We start from the raw sequence: 15859 nt of genomic DNA on the forward strand, positions 1-15859 counted from the left end.
GCGCTGACATATATTTCCGCATGTCAGTATTTAGAAACAAGAAACACTAAGGCCCATATTTACGAGACCCTTGCACCGCCGCTGCGTCACTTTTTGGGGCGCAAACCACAGCCCCCAAAGAGGCTGCGTTGCGTGATAGGGAGAGGGCAGGAGAGGGCCATATTCCACAGAGATATGGGACTCTCCTCCCCTCTTCGTAGCGCCGGTGCTGATGTCAGTTGCCGTGCGCCAGGCACATACCTTAGCGCCATAGTGCTAGTGCCCGAGTCTAGCATAGGTGTTCCCTTCCTGTACAAAATACTACACCTAGACAAGGTTAAAAGCTGTTCCTACTTTGTATGTGTGCTGCACACATGCAAAGTCAGAATAGCTAAGAGTAATTGAAACATTTCTCAGTTTAACCTCTTCAGTGCCCATGACGAGCTGGACTCGTCATGGGCCGCGGTAGCGCTGTGCCCATGACGAGTCCAGCTCGTCATAGACCCCGCCCGCTAATGCAACGGCCGGCACAGGGCGGGGAAAGGGGCGGGCACTGAAGGGGTTAACTCCTGCTTTTCTGTGAGGTTAATTTTTGGCACTAAACCCTTTCTACCAATGTTAGTGAATGGGATTTAGCGTAAAAAAGCATGGGTGGTCTCATGGGAATGCCCATGCACCAGCAATGCAACACCCCTTGACGCAAAGTAATGCAAAGCAGTGTTTTGTGCTGCTTTGCTTTACTTTGCTCTACAAACCAACGCTAATACCATTTAGTGTCAGTTTGTAAGTCCCAATATAGGTCTAGCTTTGGGTTTGCATTGAAAAAGAAACGCTAACCAGAGGCTAAACCTTTGAGAATCTACGCCATGGAGTAAGGGCAGGCAGCACAAATTGCTGAGTTGCCTTACTTTGCGCTAGGGAGGCGTGCCGATAGATGTTCCCATGTAACGCCCATGCATTTTGACGCATCCCCAGATCTACAAGACCTTGTAAACCTGGGTATGTGCCAAAATCTTACGCATCCCCACTGAAGGCTGAATGAGGAGAAATATCTATATTTCTCCATGTTTTTCCCCTATGTGTGCTGCAGCACACATAGAAAGAGGAATATGCCTCTCAGGATTGTTTTTGTGCAGGAAGGTGTCCCTTCCTGCATAAACACAATCCTGCACGCAACACAGACACCCTTGCACCATGTTGCCTTCATTGGCACTAGGCTGCCAAAACGGCGCCATCGCAGGGTAAAGGACAGGAATGCGTCAGATGCCAATGATATGGTGCATTCCTTCCCTTTCCCTTTGACGCAGGGCAGCGCATCAAGATGACTTGATGTGCTGCCCTGCGCCAAAATCTCATAATTATGTGCCCCTCAGGATCAAAAATGCTCCTGATCACTGGGGGGATGGGGAGGGGGTTTGGGAAAGTTACATTTAAAATCAGAACATACTTTGCAAAAAGGGGTGAGGAGAAAATCGAGCCTGCTTACATAGCACACCAAAGGGGAGTGAAAAATAGGTGAGTGCAAAAAAGAGAAGATGGATTTCAAGACAGGAGAGAGCAAAGGTAATACAATCAAGAAGACAATAACAATAATCTAGGTATGAGAGATAAGAAGAGAAAGAAGAAGGGTTTAAGTGACCTGAAAAATATTATGTAGTTACACTGTCGAGGGACATATGTCACTGGAGAAGTGGTCACAGAATGAGAGGGAAGAATCAATGACAATAACCAAGTTGTAAGCAGCAAGGCAAAAAGACAAAGAGAGACAGTCTTCGAAGTAGGCTTAACGCAGATGAACGGTGAGGATACAGCAAAGAACACCATTTTGATATTTAAGACATGGTGGGGAAGTAAGTCAGGGCCTACAATGATCTAATGGTAGACAAACAGGCACATAATAGAGAAATACAAATGTAAATAAGATCAGCCGACAGGATACTCTCTTAGTGTGAGCTGGGGAATTATGAAAATAGATGGGTCTTCAGAATTTCTAGAGATGCTCAAATTCTATTACAAATAATGTAAATGGGATCAGGCCTAGAAGACCAACAGCATAACATTTAGCAACTACTTTAGAAGACAACGTAAGAGGAGGAATAACCAGTAAAGTATGAGGAGAATATTTTAAGATCAATAACCATCAACATATATACATATTATTTTCGTTCCTAGAAAGTCTTGCTGCAAGTTATTCGGATTGCGAGGATTTTCACCTAATTTACTAGTTTGACAAGACTGAATATATCTGAATTGCTGCGGATTTATTGATGTTTCCTACTGATGGGTTACAACTTGTAACTGATTAATGGATTTCCTCAATTAATTATTAGACTTACTTGGCAGTGGTTGACAGATTCAGCATATTACCCCCTAAAACGTTAAGAGTTCATATGTCTAACACCATTCAGCACAAAATAAGAACTGATTCATGTTGTAAAGATTAAATACAGTAATCTTGTAGAAATTGCACGTTGCTTGTTAATCCATCCTGACCATAAGGGAGTCTTTCTGTTAAGTGTCTTGCTCTCTTTTCTCCCAATTTCTCTTTAGTAAGCCAAATCCTGCTGCAAAGTCACCAAGTCATTTCTGTGTGTGTCCTGTGATAGGTTAAAACACATGTATACGTAAATTAGCCAACAGGAAACATATAATAGAATCCTGCCCCAAACCTCCATCATCAGTAATGGTTTACCTGTTTCACACTCAAAATAGCTTCTGAACATGCACAAAAGGCTACTATCCAAACCATTTACTCCTCACTATAATCAAAACATATATTCTTGTTTCTTTTATTAACAGAGAAGAACGGAGAAGTACCCCTGCCTCATAACCTCTCATTCCAACACCATATACTCACCACATTTTGCTCTCCATTTTGGAAATTAGCTACTTTGTGTGTCTACTGATTTTGCCTCCTCATAGCGAAAGTTTATGATCTCTTTTTTGTTCTCTACCTACCCTATCTAAGAATTATTTAACATTACCTGCCTCTTATATACCCAGTAGTTTCACAAAATCTATTTGTTTAATTCATCTTAAAACTCATTGCTGATATAATGACATAGATGTTCCAAAAGAGGCAAGTTTTTTGCATGCGTTATTTTACACCCCACTTTGCTTCTAGCCCTTGCAAGGTTGATTGGGATAGAATTATTAGTTAATACAGTGATGCCCTTTTGAGGTCATATGCTGAATTGCTTTCATTCAAAGAAAAATGTGACAACGTTGAAATCCACCATCACTCTCAAAAAGACAATACTTGGAGCCAAGGTACAGCCAGAGGGCCCTAAAGAGCTCCATATTGGCAGGCATTTAGGATAAAAGCGATTCATATTCAAGAGGTTACTCTATAGACAATTAATCCTAATGACGATTATCTTCATGATCAAGTATTATACTAAACAAATGGCTTGGTGCATCCCTAAATGGTTTACCAATAGCTTCAAGAAGACGAATGGTTGCTAAAAACATATTATTGTACTCATTGGAACAAATATATGAATTCTTTGCTTCCCATGAATACAAGGTTTGGCCCCCACATAGAACATACATGTGGATAAGCCAAAGCACGTCATGCTGCTGTATAACTCAGGTGTCTGCATTATGCCATGGAGCATGAGCCAGTATTTGCCGCAAAGTCACATATCCTGAGCAGTTCATCACACCTGATTTGTCTTTTCATCTGTTTGATCTTTAATACGTGAACAGTCCATGCCCAACGTTTTAGACCTTTCTCCTCTTCATCGCATCCTAGAGTCTGACAGTCAAAAAGTGATGAGGTTGGTTCTACATAGGGTCATAGTGAAGTTTCCTTCATCAATCATATTGTTCTATGTTCACCTACTTCCCAGCATTTCCAGAGGAATGACCAGATTTCTTATTGGTAATCTACTTCTATCTAGTTCTAATCTAGGAAGATATAAAAGGCAATCAGAGGCATTGAATCTATAGGCTTAGGAAATAATTCTGCGAAGGTAAATCTTTATTACACCCAAACACAAACACGATATATGAACTTCTTACTCCTACCTCTCTTTTAAAGGTTAGCCACACAGGGGAAAAACAGGATGTATTGTGGAAAGGTGTGCCTCATGTACCTACCACATATAGAGGTGGGAGTTAAAAAAGCAGTTGGGGCTGGGATAGAGCTTGTCTTGGATGGGCCACGTCATGGATTCGAATGGGAAGAGGAAGGCGGATGAGAAGGTAAAGTAGGTTTCTCCATTAGTACAGGCAAAGCAATTAATTATTTTAGTAACTACCAGCACATGTTGCATACATTCGGAAATAGGTATATGATTAACCTGTTCACAACAATAGTTTCACGACTTCTAGTATCCACCATTCACAAGCAGTCTCCTAAGCATACAAATTAACTCCACATTTTTTTAATCAACTCATCTCATAACACACCCCAAAACAAAGCAGTTACTTAAAAGGCCACGTGATCTCCTCTTACAAACAACTACCCATTTCAACCATTTTTCTCTTGATAATGGCACAGGTTCTAAAGTCAACAAAAATGGCTGTTAAGGGCTTCCTTTTTACGAGGGCAGTCTTCAAGTACTAATGTGTGCAGCCAACAGCAGTAAGCATGCTGGGATTTGTAGTTCCACTTGCCTTTCCTAAGCAAGTGTCTCAAACTTCACATTCCTGGTGTTCTTGATTGAAAAACTAGGACTGACTAGAAATCGCCATCATAACATGCGGTCATCATCACCATGCGGTCATTTATGAATTATGATACAGATACAGTTTTTGAAGGAAAACTTGATTAAACAAACCTGTACAGCCCCGGCAGTATATCCAGACGCGAAAATATCCAACTTGGAAGGTTTCACTTCTGCGTTGCCATATCGCAGCTTACATATATTGTGGAGACAGTTCCGGTATGTGCCGAATATGATGGAAGAGCTGACAGAAACAGTGGAAACAGGCATGGACATTCCTTTGAAAAATCCAGAAATCTAAGAATAAGGAATGAAATGAAAGTTTTAAGTATATCAAGTATCCTGTGGTGCCTTATTTTAGGACAATATTTGTATGCTGAAGCCAAATATTAGAACAGACCTTTTCTCTTTGGTACGTCGAGCGCATACAGTGCCAAACTCCATCGTAAGCACGCTGAGTCTGAATCCGTACCTGTGTTTAAATGGCAGAATGGGGTTAAGGAAGTCAGGTTTCAAAGGGAGTATACTGGGGCAATATATTTAAAACATGTACCTTTATTGTATCCAGAGGGTAACCCACTGCCACGCCAAAGGCACCTAAAACAAAAAAGTGGTAAAACTATTGAATACAAATGTAAGCACAGTTTTAGTTTAGCTTTCCGCCTAAAAATGTAATTTTGGCCCTCAATCTCACTTGTGCAAGAATAATAATGCAGTATTCCCACGTCCGGAAGTACTGTTACTGGGAAATATCACAGTATGGCGACTTGCACCCTTAAGGTACCCTGGGTATGGGGAAATACAGCTTTTGATTCCCATAGTAATAGGTTCTTTTCGTGCCATTTCCCTTGCAAAACTTTCAGAAGTTCTAGCAGGTGAAATGTCTGGCGGTGAATATTAGAAAACTCCTGTAGGAGTAATAATTCTCTTCTGTGGCACCATTCATTTCTAGCCAAATCGAGAATTCCCTCAAAGTGTTAGTGGTGGCAGCCTTTTTATTTTGAATGTAAAATCACAGGTAGAGAGTGGGAAGAACTCCTTCAACTTCCAAGAGACTCTTGCTTCTCCTATAAAGGCTCGTTTTTTTAAATTCTTTTGAAAAATAGACAAAAAAGGACTTATTCTACACTGGATGCCCACGTTTATTTTCACATTTTAAAATATTTTCATTGTCTTGATCTGTGCAACAGCATAGATTTGTCGTCTCCGATGAGCAAAGAGCTGCAAGGTGGAGATTCGTCGTCGTCTTCGGGGATGCTGTCGATGGAGATGTGGAGACCTTGTGCAGCGGTGGTTCTGAAGGTGATGGGTGGTCCTGGTCCAGCAACTGGAGTGATGTGCTTGTTCTGATCTTCATAAGGGGGGTAATGTACCGGTTTCTGTCCATGCAACAGCGCCGATGTGCCGGTTCGACAGCGGATATTTGGAGTCTGTTGAAGCAAACACCATAGACCTCACTTCCAAGGGCCCAGGACTTGGGATGCACCCCTTGGCAGGGCAGACTCTCAGATTGCAGAGTCCAGGTGCAGAAGCAGGTAAGTTGGAAGTCTTTTATATCACTGAGACTTCAGATCAGGAGGCAAGCCAGCTAATCCTTGCAGTCGTTCTGGGTTCAAGTGATGCAGGTCCAGCCCTTCTCACCCAGGCAGGGAAACAGCGGGCTGCAGGGCAGCACAGCAAGGCAAAGCAGACGTACAGTGGAGTGGCAGTCCTTCAGCAGCACAGCAATCCTCCTTCCTGGCAGAGTCTCTATAGGTCCAGAAGTATACTGAAGTGGTGGTGTCAGAGATCCAGTACTTATACCCAGTTGTGCCTTTGAAGTGCACAGAGGTTCTCCCTGCCTGTCCTGGCTCCGGACTCACTACATGGGGGTATGCAGCCCTTTGTATGGGGACAGTACATAGCCTATTCAGGTGTAAGTGAGGCTGGGTCCAGCTCCTACCTCCCATCCTCCAAAGATTGCCCATCAAGTCACACCTAATCTCCCATTGTGTGTAGTTGTAGGGGGAATACACAGAGCCCGGCTGTCACCCTACCCAGACGTGTATCAGAGAGAGGCAGCAGACACCACATGGCTACAGTAAGAAAATGTCAACCTTCTCAAAGTGGCATTTTCAGAATTGCAATTTAAAATCCAACTTCACCATAAGTCGTGATTTTAAATTGTGATTCCAGAGACACAGAACTTGAAAAGTCTATCTCTTCACAGTCGGGAATTGCACTTAAATGTAATAAGGTTATCCCACTGTTATCCTGTGGGAGAGATAGGGCTTGCAGTAGTGAAAAACGAATTTGAGACTTTTTGACTACCAGGACCAGCAAAACTTAGAAGTACATGTGCTTCCTTTTAAATATATTGCACATTGCCCACTGGGTTCTCCAGGACATACCTTAGAGGTGACATATGCATAACAAGCATTGGTATAGCCAATAGGTGTCGCCTTTGGTACCTTATGTGTTTTTGCCAGAACGTTTGGCTATGTTGTAGAGCATTGTGGCTGCTGTGTATCATGTTGAAAAGTTATAATAAAAAGTGTTAGGCATTTTTGTTACCTTTATACAAACCAAGATGACATTATATACAACTGAACAACATGATTAAAAAAGATTTTAACATTAAAATTGTCTTCTAGTTTTTTTGTACTTGCACTGCTGGCACCTGCCTGTTCTCATGCTTGTTTGTTATGATTTTTTTTGTTATGGGGGAGCAGGACATAAATAATTTGGGAGTGGAGGTTGGAAAACAGTAATTTAATTAGAACACAAGCAGGGTACGGACACTAGGGGAGAATCAACACCTGCCAGATTCCATGGGCAGACTGACTTGATGCTTAGTTGATGTTTAGGTGATGCTTAGGTGGTGCGCTGATGCAAAATGGTGGTGGTGAGTGGTGCTTGGTGCTCAGGTGGTGCCACAATATGGTGTGAATTGGAGGTACGTTGTGGATTGTGGAGTTGAAATATGTTGTTTGGTGTGTAATTATGTGGTGTGTATTGGAAATGTGTGGAGTTGAATTGTGTGGCCTGGAACTGTGGTGTTGAGTGAAATTATGCTTAGTGAAATTGTGTCATGGTGTGGAGTGCATTTATGTTGATTGGTGGTATTTGGCATATAGTGTATTTATGTAGAGTGTATGTTGCATTGAGTAGAGTGTAATTTTGTGGTGTGTAATTATGTGGCACTGAGTGGTATTATGTGGAGTGTATTTATGTTGCATTGAATAGAGTGTAATTGTGAAGTAGTGATTATGTGGTACTGAGTGGTATTATGTGGAGTGTATTTATGTTGCATTGAGTAGATTGTAATTATGTGGTGTGTAATTATGTGGTACTGAGTGGTATTATGTGGAGTGTATTTATATTGCATTGAGTAGAGTGTAATTATGTGGTGTGTTATTACGTGGCACTGAGTGGTATTATGTGGAGTGTATGTTGCATTGAGTGCAGTGTAATTATGTAGCATATAATTATGTGGCAATGTTTGTGAGTACCAGTGTGTAAATCACCATTAAAAACAGATTATCACAGCCAATAGAGCCAAAAGACGAGGCCTATTGTATTTGCCAATGCTCGTTTATATACCTGTTCATATCACACATGCTGATTATAAGCACTGTGAGTAACAACTTGCTATTACATCATCTAATTGTAATCAGATGTAATGGTCACTCCATGTCATCACTTCCAGCCCTGTGCTTTTGTGTGACAACCTAATGCATTCTGGGTGTAGTAGTCTTGTTTACTTCAATCTACCTAACTCAGGGGTGTGAAATTTAATGAAATATCTACTTGTCCATGGGGCAGGTTGCTTCATAAATCTACTTGTCCTGTAACAAAATCCACTTGTCCCTTTTGTGCCATGTAATGCGGCGGCAAATTGTGGCAGCAATCTCATTATATAAAAGCTCTGAAATAGCCTCTCTGATTATGCCAGGGCTCCTACCATAGTAGGGTTTGAATACTAGCAATTGCCTTATGTTGTCACGTTTCCGCAGATCTACATACTGAGGCTGAAGGTAATGGTAAGCAATAGTTCTAGGGTTTGAATGCCCTTTTGAGTCTGTGCAAACCTACTAACTTGCATGTTTTAAGGGTTTTCACCAACTCTCCTCTAATCTTTTCCCATACTGGGAAAGGTTGTAAATTTGCTCTTGACAATGGCAGACATAAAACTTCTTGCAGGGTTGAGAAAAAAGTGGTTGAGTGAAAGTGAACTTGCAAACACTGAGATTTTCGCATGAGCAAATCTACACCTGCATATTTCTCATGCTACAATGCAGCTCACAAATATTTTCTAGGAGTACTATTTCTTGGCATACTTCTGTAAAGTCTTGTGAATTCAGGAAAGCCGTATATCTGCACTAATGCAAGGACATGGAGGCACTTTTGAGACTTTATTTAATAATTGGTCCCATGATTAGGTCGGGTGTTAACCATGACATTTTGTGTGTATTAAATTCTGTCTATCGGCTAGCTTTACTGTGAGTAACAGCATTCTGTTCTTTCACAAGGAGCATATCTACACAGTCATTTTGTTCAGTGCCAGGAACAACTGTGGCAATGTGTGCTTTTTGAGACCAAAAACAATGTTTGCTTTTGCCAATGCTTGTTATAATGGTGAGGGCCCGGCAGATCCCACACAAATAAGGATTTACAAAAACCATGCCAAAACAAGTCACGCATTGACAAAAACCAAAAAGCTGACCAACAATTTCAGACCTACTGGGTTTACCAATGCTTGTTTATTTTGATATTTCCCATAATGTTATTAAAACTGGTTATATTGATTTTCCATTATGAATATTTTTGGGAAATACTAGCATACATCAACACATTTTAATAAATGTGCTGCAAAGAAATGGTACCTAAAGATTTACAGTAGTTCAGTAAAATGTTTTAGCATTTTTTTGTGAACATTTTATTTTGAAAGCAAAGAATCCTCAATCTTGCTTTCAAGCTTCTGCAAATATTTGCATCTAATCAGAGAGCATTCTGGGACCATTATACATAGTCTCATATTGCTAAACATTGAAAACGTGTGTATACATTTTCACACTGGAACCACTGTCTGTGCAGTCTGAGCATTTACGTCGAGCGCTCACCCTAATAATAAAGGCTTTGCATTCATGAACCATAAATACAGGTTTGAATAGCATTTATACATGGACACAAATATTACCTTAACTGCAAGCAATCCCTTTACCTGATCCATAATGAGGTAATGTAAACTGGCAGCCAAAGGGTTTGTGCTGTAGGGGGTTGGGCCTACTTGTCCCAAGGACAAAATACACATGAAAACTTGTTGCCCTTGACCCCAAACAATATGTCCCGGTTGGGCTATAGGAATTCCACATCCCTGCTAACTACATTAATATAGTCGAGGTTGCCACCCTACTTACAGTAGCACAATTCACTGGACGCCCCGGGCAACTTGCAATAGAAGTGGCTGTAGGGGCCCTGGCGAGGGACTCCAGCACGCTTCAGAGCTTATAAACATGAGGGCACGGCGAGCTGACTTTTCTTTCAGATGTCAGTCCTGTTCAGCAGGAAACTCCCTCATCAGTTTACAGAGCTTGAGGGAGAGCCCGGAATGCAGATGTGAAGTGAAGAGAAAACCAGCACTGAAATCGGACACGGGATGCCGGAGACACCAGCGCCGTCCCAGACACGATCCCTTTCGGGGCAGTCACTCCCCATTGGGTGCTGGGGACACAGACGGCCTGTCATGAGGCTCCAGTCCAAACTCCGGGGGATAGTACCGTAAAGTGGGACAGAAGGCAGTCCCCGCTCTGATTGCAGCACTTAGAAAACACTTCAAGGAGCAAGATGTTTTTCACCAGAGATAAGAAAGTAGTATATTTGGAAGCATGTTACGTGCTGGTTTAGAGCCTCGTTTTAGACTGTTCTCGCTACACACACACATGCCTGCCATGCCGATACTCTGCTGCGAGGGAGGAGAGGGAATGATCTCTGAGTGAGCAGAAAGAGGAGAAAAGAGATCTGACAAGCAGAAAGGGGGGAAGAGGGTGGCTTTCTGGAACCAGAGATTGCTCTGATTACAAGAGGAACTGTGGGGAATTAGAAAGCACCGGATATTTAACCCTGAAATAAGCAAAAGGAGCGCAGTTAAGCAAAAACAGACGGAAGATGCTCCGAGAAGGCGCAAGGAACTTTGAGGCTCTAGACGGCTTTAGAAGATCAACAAATAAAACGGGAGCTTCAAGAACCGCGGCTCCAGGCAGCCAGCAGGGAACGCTGAGCAGCCCTCAGGAACTGTAAGAAGCTGCGGTATTCAACGAGGTCTCCTAGAAGCCCACAACAACATGGTTTTTATCTTTGTCAGGTTTGCCTAGCCCTGCAGTTTTCCAAGCTTGCAGCGTATTCTTTCTTCCTGCTGTCTAGCACGCTGCCCACTGCATTGCTATTTTCATCATCGCCGACATGGTTCCACGAGATACAAAGCCCAGATATGATAATGCCCTCCTCCAGAGAAGCGCACGCGCGATCATCCCTACGCGAGCTGCCAGAGATGGGATAAAAAACAAGCGCGGTGCGCGCGCACTGCAAGGAATGTGTGGGATGCAGCTGGTACCCGGCCGAGCTGCTGCTCGCTCCCGAGCACCCTAGGCCAGGGGACAGAGAAGGCAGGACATGCACCAGCCTTGGGCCAATTGCGTGCTGTCTTTCTTAGAAAGACACACACAAAGGCCAATAGAGGGGATGAAAAATAAAAGCACACGCTCGGGATGAAAAATAAAAGCACACGCACAAGCGTCTTTTCAGAGTTTAAAGCCCTTACTAAAAGCCTCGCAGAGCAGCGCATGCGCGCTGGCTCAGGCGAGACCTAAAAAGGGAAGGTTTAAGCTTGTCAAGAGGTTTATCTTGCCAGGTCAAAAAGGCAGTGTAAACTGCACATAAAGGCTCTGCAGTGGCAAGCCTGAGTCATGGTTAGAGGGCTACTTATGTGCAATGGGTGCTGGAGGCCCACTAGTAGCATTTAATGTAGAGGCCTAGGCACATGTACTGCACTTTACTTGGGACTTATAAGTAAATTAAGAATGTCAATTGGGAATGAGACAATATTACCGTGTTTAGCTGGGTGTGGTGCCTTTATGGACTATTGCGTCCACTGTAGAGGCCTGTGTTTGACCTCATGTTCACCGGTTCAAATCCCGTTGGGTCCACTCAGCCTTCCATCCTTCTAGGGTTGATAGAGCGAGTTCCATTGAGTAGGGTAACAATAAATATCTGTTATTCAGTGTCAAGATACCCTTTGCGGTGAACGCACAATTTACAAATACACATGTTATGTTTAGGGGAGAGAGAGCACAAGCACTTTAGCACTGGTTAGCAGAGGTAAAGTGAAAAGAGTCTTAAAGCTAGCAAAAACAAGGTCAGAAAACTGGAGGAGTGTGAGAAAGTGGCTCTGTATATACTGTTCCTTAATAGGTGCAGGGTGTACAGAGTCCACAGTCCCCCAGGGTAGACAGAGGCTAAAGTTAGATATAACCTTACTCTCTAAAGTGGTAGCTTGGTCGAGCAGTAAGGCAGTATCAGAGGACAGTGTAAAGCATTTGTTGTACACACTCAGTTAGCAAATGGTCTCACACACTCAATAACTGAACTCTAGGCCAATGGTTTATATATAAAAAAATATATGCTTGTTTTATTTTAGAGCCAACAATTGGATTTAAAATGTACTTTCTCAGAATGAGATGCTTTATATAAATACTTTTGCAATATGCAATTGACTTTTGTAAACAGTTACAAGTGGTTGTAATAGGCAACTATATTTTAAACACAACAATGCATTGAGCTCAATGGAAATGTCAAGTTATTTGCAACAGATTACTTTTAGGATTACTTTTGGGATTCCAGAACTGGATCCTAGATTCACTCCTGGGTCAGTACTTAGAATCAAGTGATGAAAGCCGACTTAATTACTGTGATGATTTTTAAACAATATTTAGCTATTTTAAAAGTTGACACTTGGAAAATATTTCAAAGAAAACAGTCAATGATTCCCTATGGAAGAAAATTCAAGTTGCAGGTACAGTATGTTCTCGTTACTTTTGTAATCCAGTACTGGGTGCCTAGACTCAGTACTGGGACCTTTATCCAAAACAGGTAAGTAATTACGTTTTCAGATATTATACGGTTTTTAAAGAATATTTTAAGACTGCAGAAATTGCCACTTAGAAGAAATTTCACAGAAAAACAGTCAATGATTTCCTATGGGAGAAAATTGGGTTACTGGTAAGTACAATTGTAAGTATTTTTCAGAGTCAGTGCTGGGCACCAAGATCCAGCACTGGGAGCTCACCTAAGAGCAGGTGAGTATTTTTGTTTACGTTACTCGGCTGATTTTTGGTGAATATTTTAAGATTTGAAAAGTCCACACAGAAGAAATTTCAGGAAAAAGCCAGTCAATGTTACCCTATGAAGAAAATAGAGTTATCGGTTTAAAGGCAAGTACTCGACTGGCAGAGTTGAGGTTCTGGGCATAGACTCAGGGGTCCCCCAGGGTCAGGTAGGTACAGTTGGTTCACCCTCAGCGACTCTAGGGCGGCCGGGTGCAGAGAGAGTTAGGCCCAATGTTATCCTATGAGGGATAGGGGGGCCTTGGTTGGTGGCTGCTGACTAGCAAGCCACGCGGCTGTGGGAGCTGGGATCCTGGTCACTTACTCAGGGCAAGTGGGGAAGTAGGTAGGTGCAGGGTGCTTTTGAGCCTTCGGGCGCTCAATTGATTTCAATGGGAAATCTCCGGTTTAGAAAAAGACTGTTTTTGGTGTATTTATATCCAAAAACACCGGTATATACATATTATTCAGCGCCTCATAAACTCTGTTCAAGACTGGATATGGCATTAATAAGCGATAACTTACTAAAGGTCAGCTCCATGGTTTTATGCCCCCGAATTTCTTCGGATCATAACGCAATAATGTTGATATTCACTATAACACACACTAGGACTTCTCCCAGACCATTCTCCTTCCCCAGACACTTAGTTTCAGATCCACTATATATGATGCAGCTTAAATCGCATCTTATAGAATTTATAGATATCAATACGGACTCAGCTGCATGCTGTACGGTATGGGACGCTTGCAAAGCAAGTATTAGGGGCTTCACTCAGGCTTATGTGATTAGACAAAATCTGGAATGCAGAAAGCGCAACGCCTTGTTGATTTCAAAAATAACTACTCAAGAAGAAATACTGGCCTCAGCACTTCGACTAAATTTGTTAACGACTACAGAAATTGGCCTTAAACTTGGCCTACTACAAAATGAAGCAAAGACTAAGTTCATCCAGAAGAGTAGCACTAGTATTCATAAATTTAAAATAGCACAATACGAGGGGGGGGATAAAATTGGCAAAATCTTGGCCTATAAAGTTGCTGAGGACAGAGCAGGCAATCTGATTATAAATATTCGGGGGGACGGCAACAAAATGTATAACCAGCCACTAGACATACTAGAACAATTTGCTGATTTCTATAGAACATTATATACCCCAGAAACCGCACCTAATCTAGACATAATACGGGAATATGTTGACGAGCACTTAACAAACATACAGAACATTTCAGGAATGGACTCATTGTCTGACAATATAACCATGGCAGAATTACATCAGGCCATAGATTTACTACCTGCAGGGAAAGCGGCGGGGGAGGATACAATACCTCTGGAGATATACAAAGCGTGTTTAGTGGAATTGGAATCTTTGCTACTGAAGGTAATGTAATCTGTTGGGCTAAACGGAAAAGCTCCTAAATCATGGAACAGGGCGAAAATAATCTTTTTTTTTAAGAAAGATAAGCCGAAGGAGGAGAGAGGGTCATACCGACCCATATCTCTGATAAATACTGACGCAAAAATATTTGCAAAAATTTTAGCATTAAGACTGTCCCCTATTTTGCCTCAAATTATTAACCCACAGCAACATGGGTTCATAACCGGGAGAGATACTACAACGCACGTAAACATGGCCATTACGGCATTTGATGTAGCAGAGATAGAGTCCACCCCACTCGGCATGATCTTATTAGATGCCGAGAAGGCTTTCGACTGAGTGGGGTCGGACTATTTCTTGTGTGTCCTGTCTAAAATAGGGTTTGGGGGGCAATTTATGCGGGGTATACAGGCGCTGTATGATAACCCAACGGCCTGCACTAGTTATGGGGGCCTGACCTCTCCAGATTTCTTAATCTTACGCGGCACTCGTCAGGGATGTCCCCTTTCACCTCTCTTATTTGCCCTTTCATTGGAACCTTTTTTGTCTGCTCTTCAGTCCCAAACCCAGATTGTACCTTTTAGATCCGGTTCACAGGTGCTAAAAATAACAGCATATGCTGACTATATTGCGGTCTATTCACAGGATATTGTGGAGGCACTATAAGGTATCGTCCTAGAGGCTGGTAAATTCGGGAAAGTGTCTGGTTATAAACTTAATCTACAAAAGACGCAAGTTATAGCTAACTACACCCCAGCCGTGGCGGTTCCCGAGATTTGTAAAGTTGCTACATATCTAGGGGTCAAAATAACGGCCAAACTACAGGAAATTAATAATATAAATTTCAACGAATTAACCAAATCTACTATTCTACTATTAAAAAAGTGGCACAAACTACCCTTGAATCTAATTGGCAGAATCAATCTAATTAAGATGAAGGTACTGCCTAAATTCGTGTACTTATTCCGATCTATCCCACTGGCACTAAACAATTTGTTTTTTAAGCAACTAGATGGAGCACTCAGCAGATTTATCTGGGGCTACTAAAAAGCGAGAAGGTCGCTGAATCTTCTGAAAAACAATACGAATGAGGGAGAGCTTAATTTTCCTGATTTTAAGATGTACTTTTGGTCTGCTTTTGTTATACGCTTCCGCTCTCTACTTAACAGAGGAAGGGCACTGTTTTTTCACTCCTTTATGTTAAAACATGATTCAAATATGTTTTTGCTATGAGCAAATAACCCTAACTACTTCAAAAGGGCCAAATTCAAGACCGCAAGAGACTTAATAAAGATTTGGGGCAATATATTAACTTTCTGCAAAACCACTTTCTTCCATTCAAAGTTACAGCTGTGGGGCAATCCGGGTCTCCCGGGAATCTTCAATGATAACAACACTCATAGCTGGTCTAGGTTAGGCATTAGTGTTTTAGGGGATCTATATGGTACACAAGGGTTTTTAGATTTTAACACTC

General features: G+C 42.0%; 1 protein-coding gene across 2 annotated transcripts in view; it reads right to left on the bottom strand.

Moving 5' to 3' along the window:
* The window catches only part of SLC25A47 (solute carrier family 25 member 47), a 116905-nt gene that overhangs the window by 25785 nt on the left and 75261 nt on the right, over positions 1-15859 (bottom strand). For both annotated transcript variants that reach the window (XM_085626362.1, XM_085626361.1), the window contains 3 exons: positions 5203-5246; positions 5050-5121; positions 4764-4946 (listed from right to left, as the gene is read on the bottom strand). In XM_085626362.1, coding sequence (XP_085482488.1) covers positions 4764-4946; positions 5050-5121; positions 5203-5246 — 299 coding nt within the window. The remainder of the gene's footprint in view (positions 1-4763; positions 4947-5049; positions 5122-5202; positions 5247-15859) is intronic.

Source organism: Triturus cristatus, chromosome 9 (assembly GCF_964204655.1).
Source record: "Triturus cristatus chromosome 9, aTriCri1.1, whole genome shotgun sequence".
NCBI lineage: Eukaryota > Metazoa > Chordata > Amphibia > Caudata > Salamandridae > Triturus > Triturus cristatus.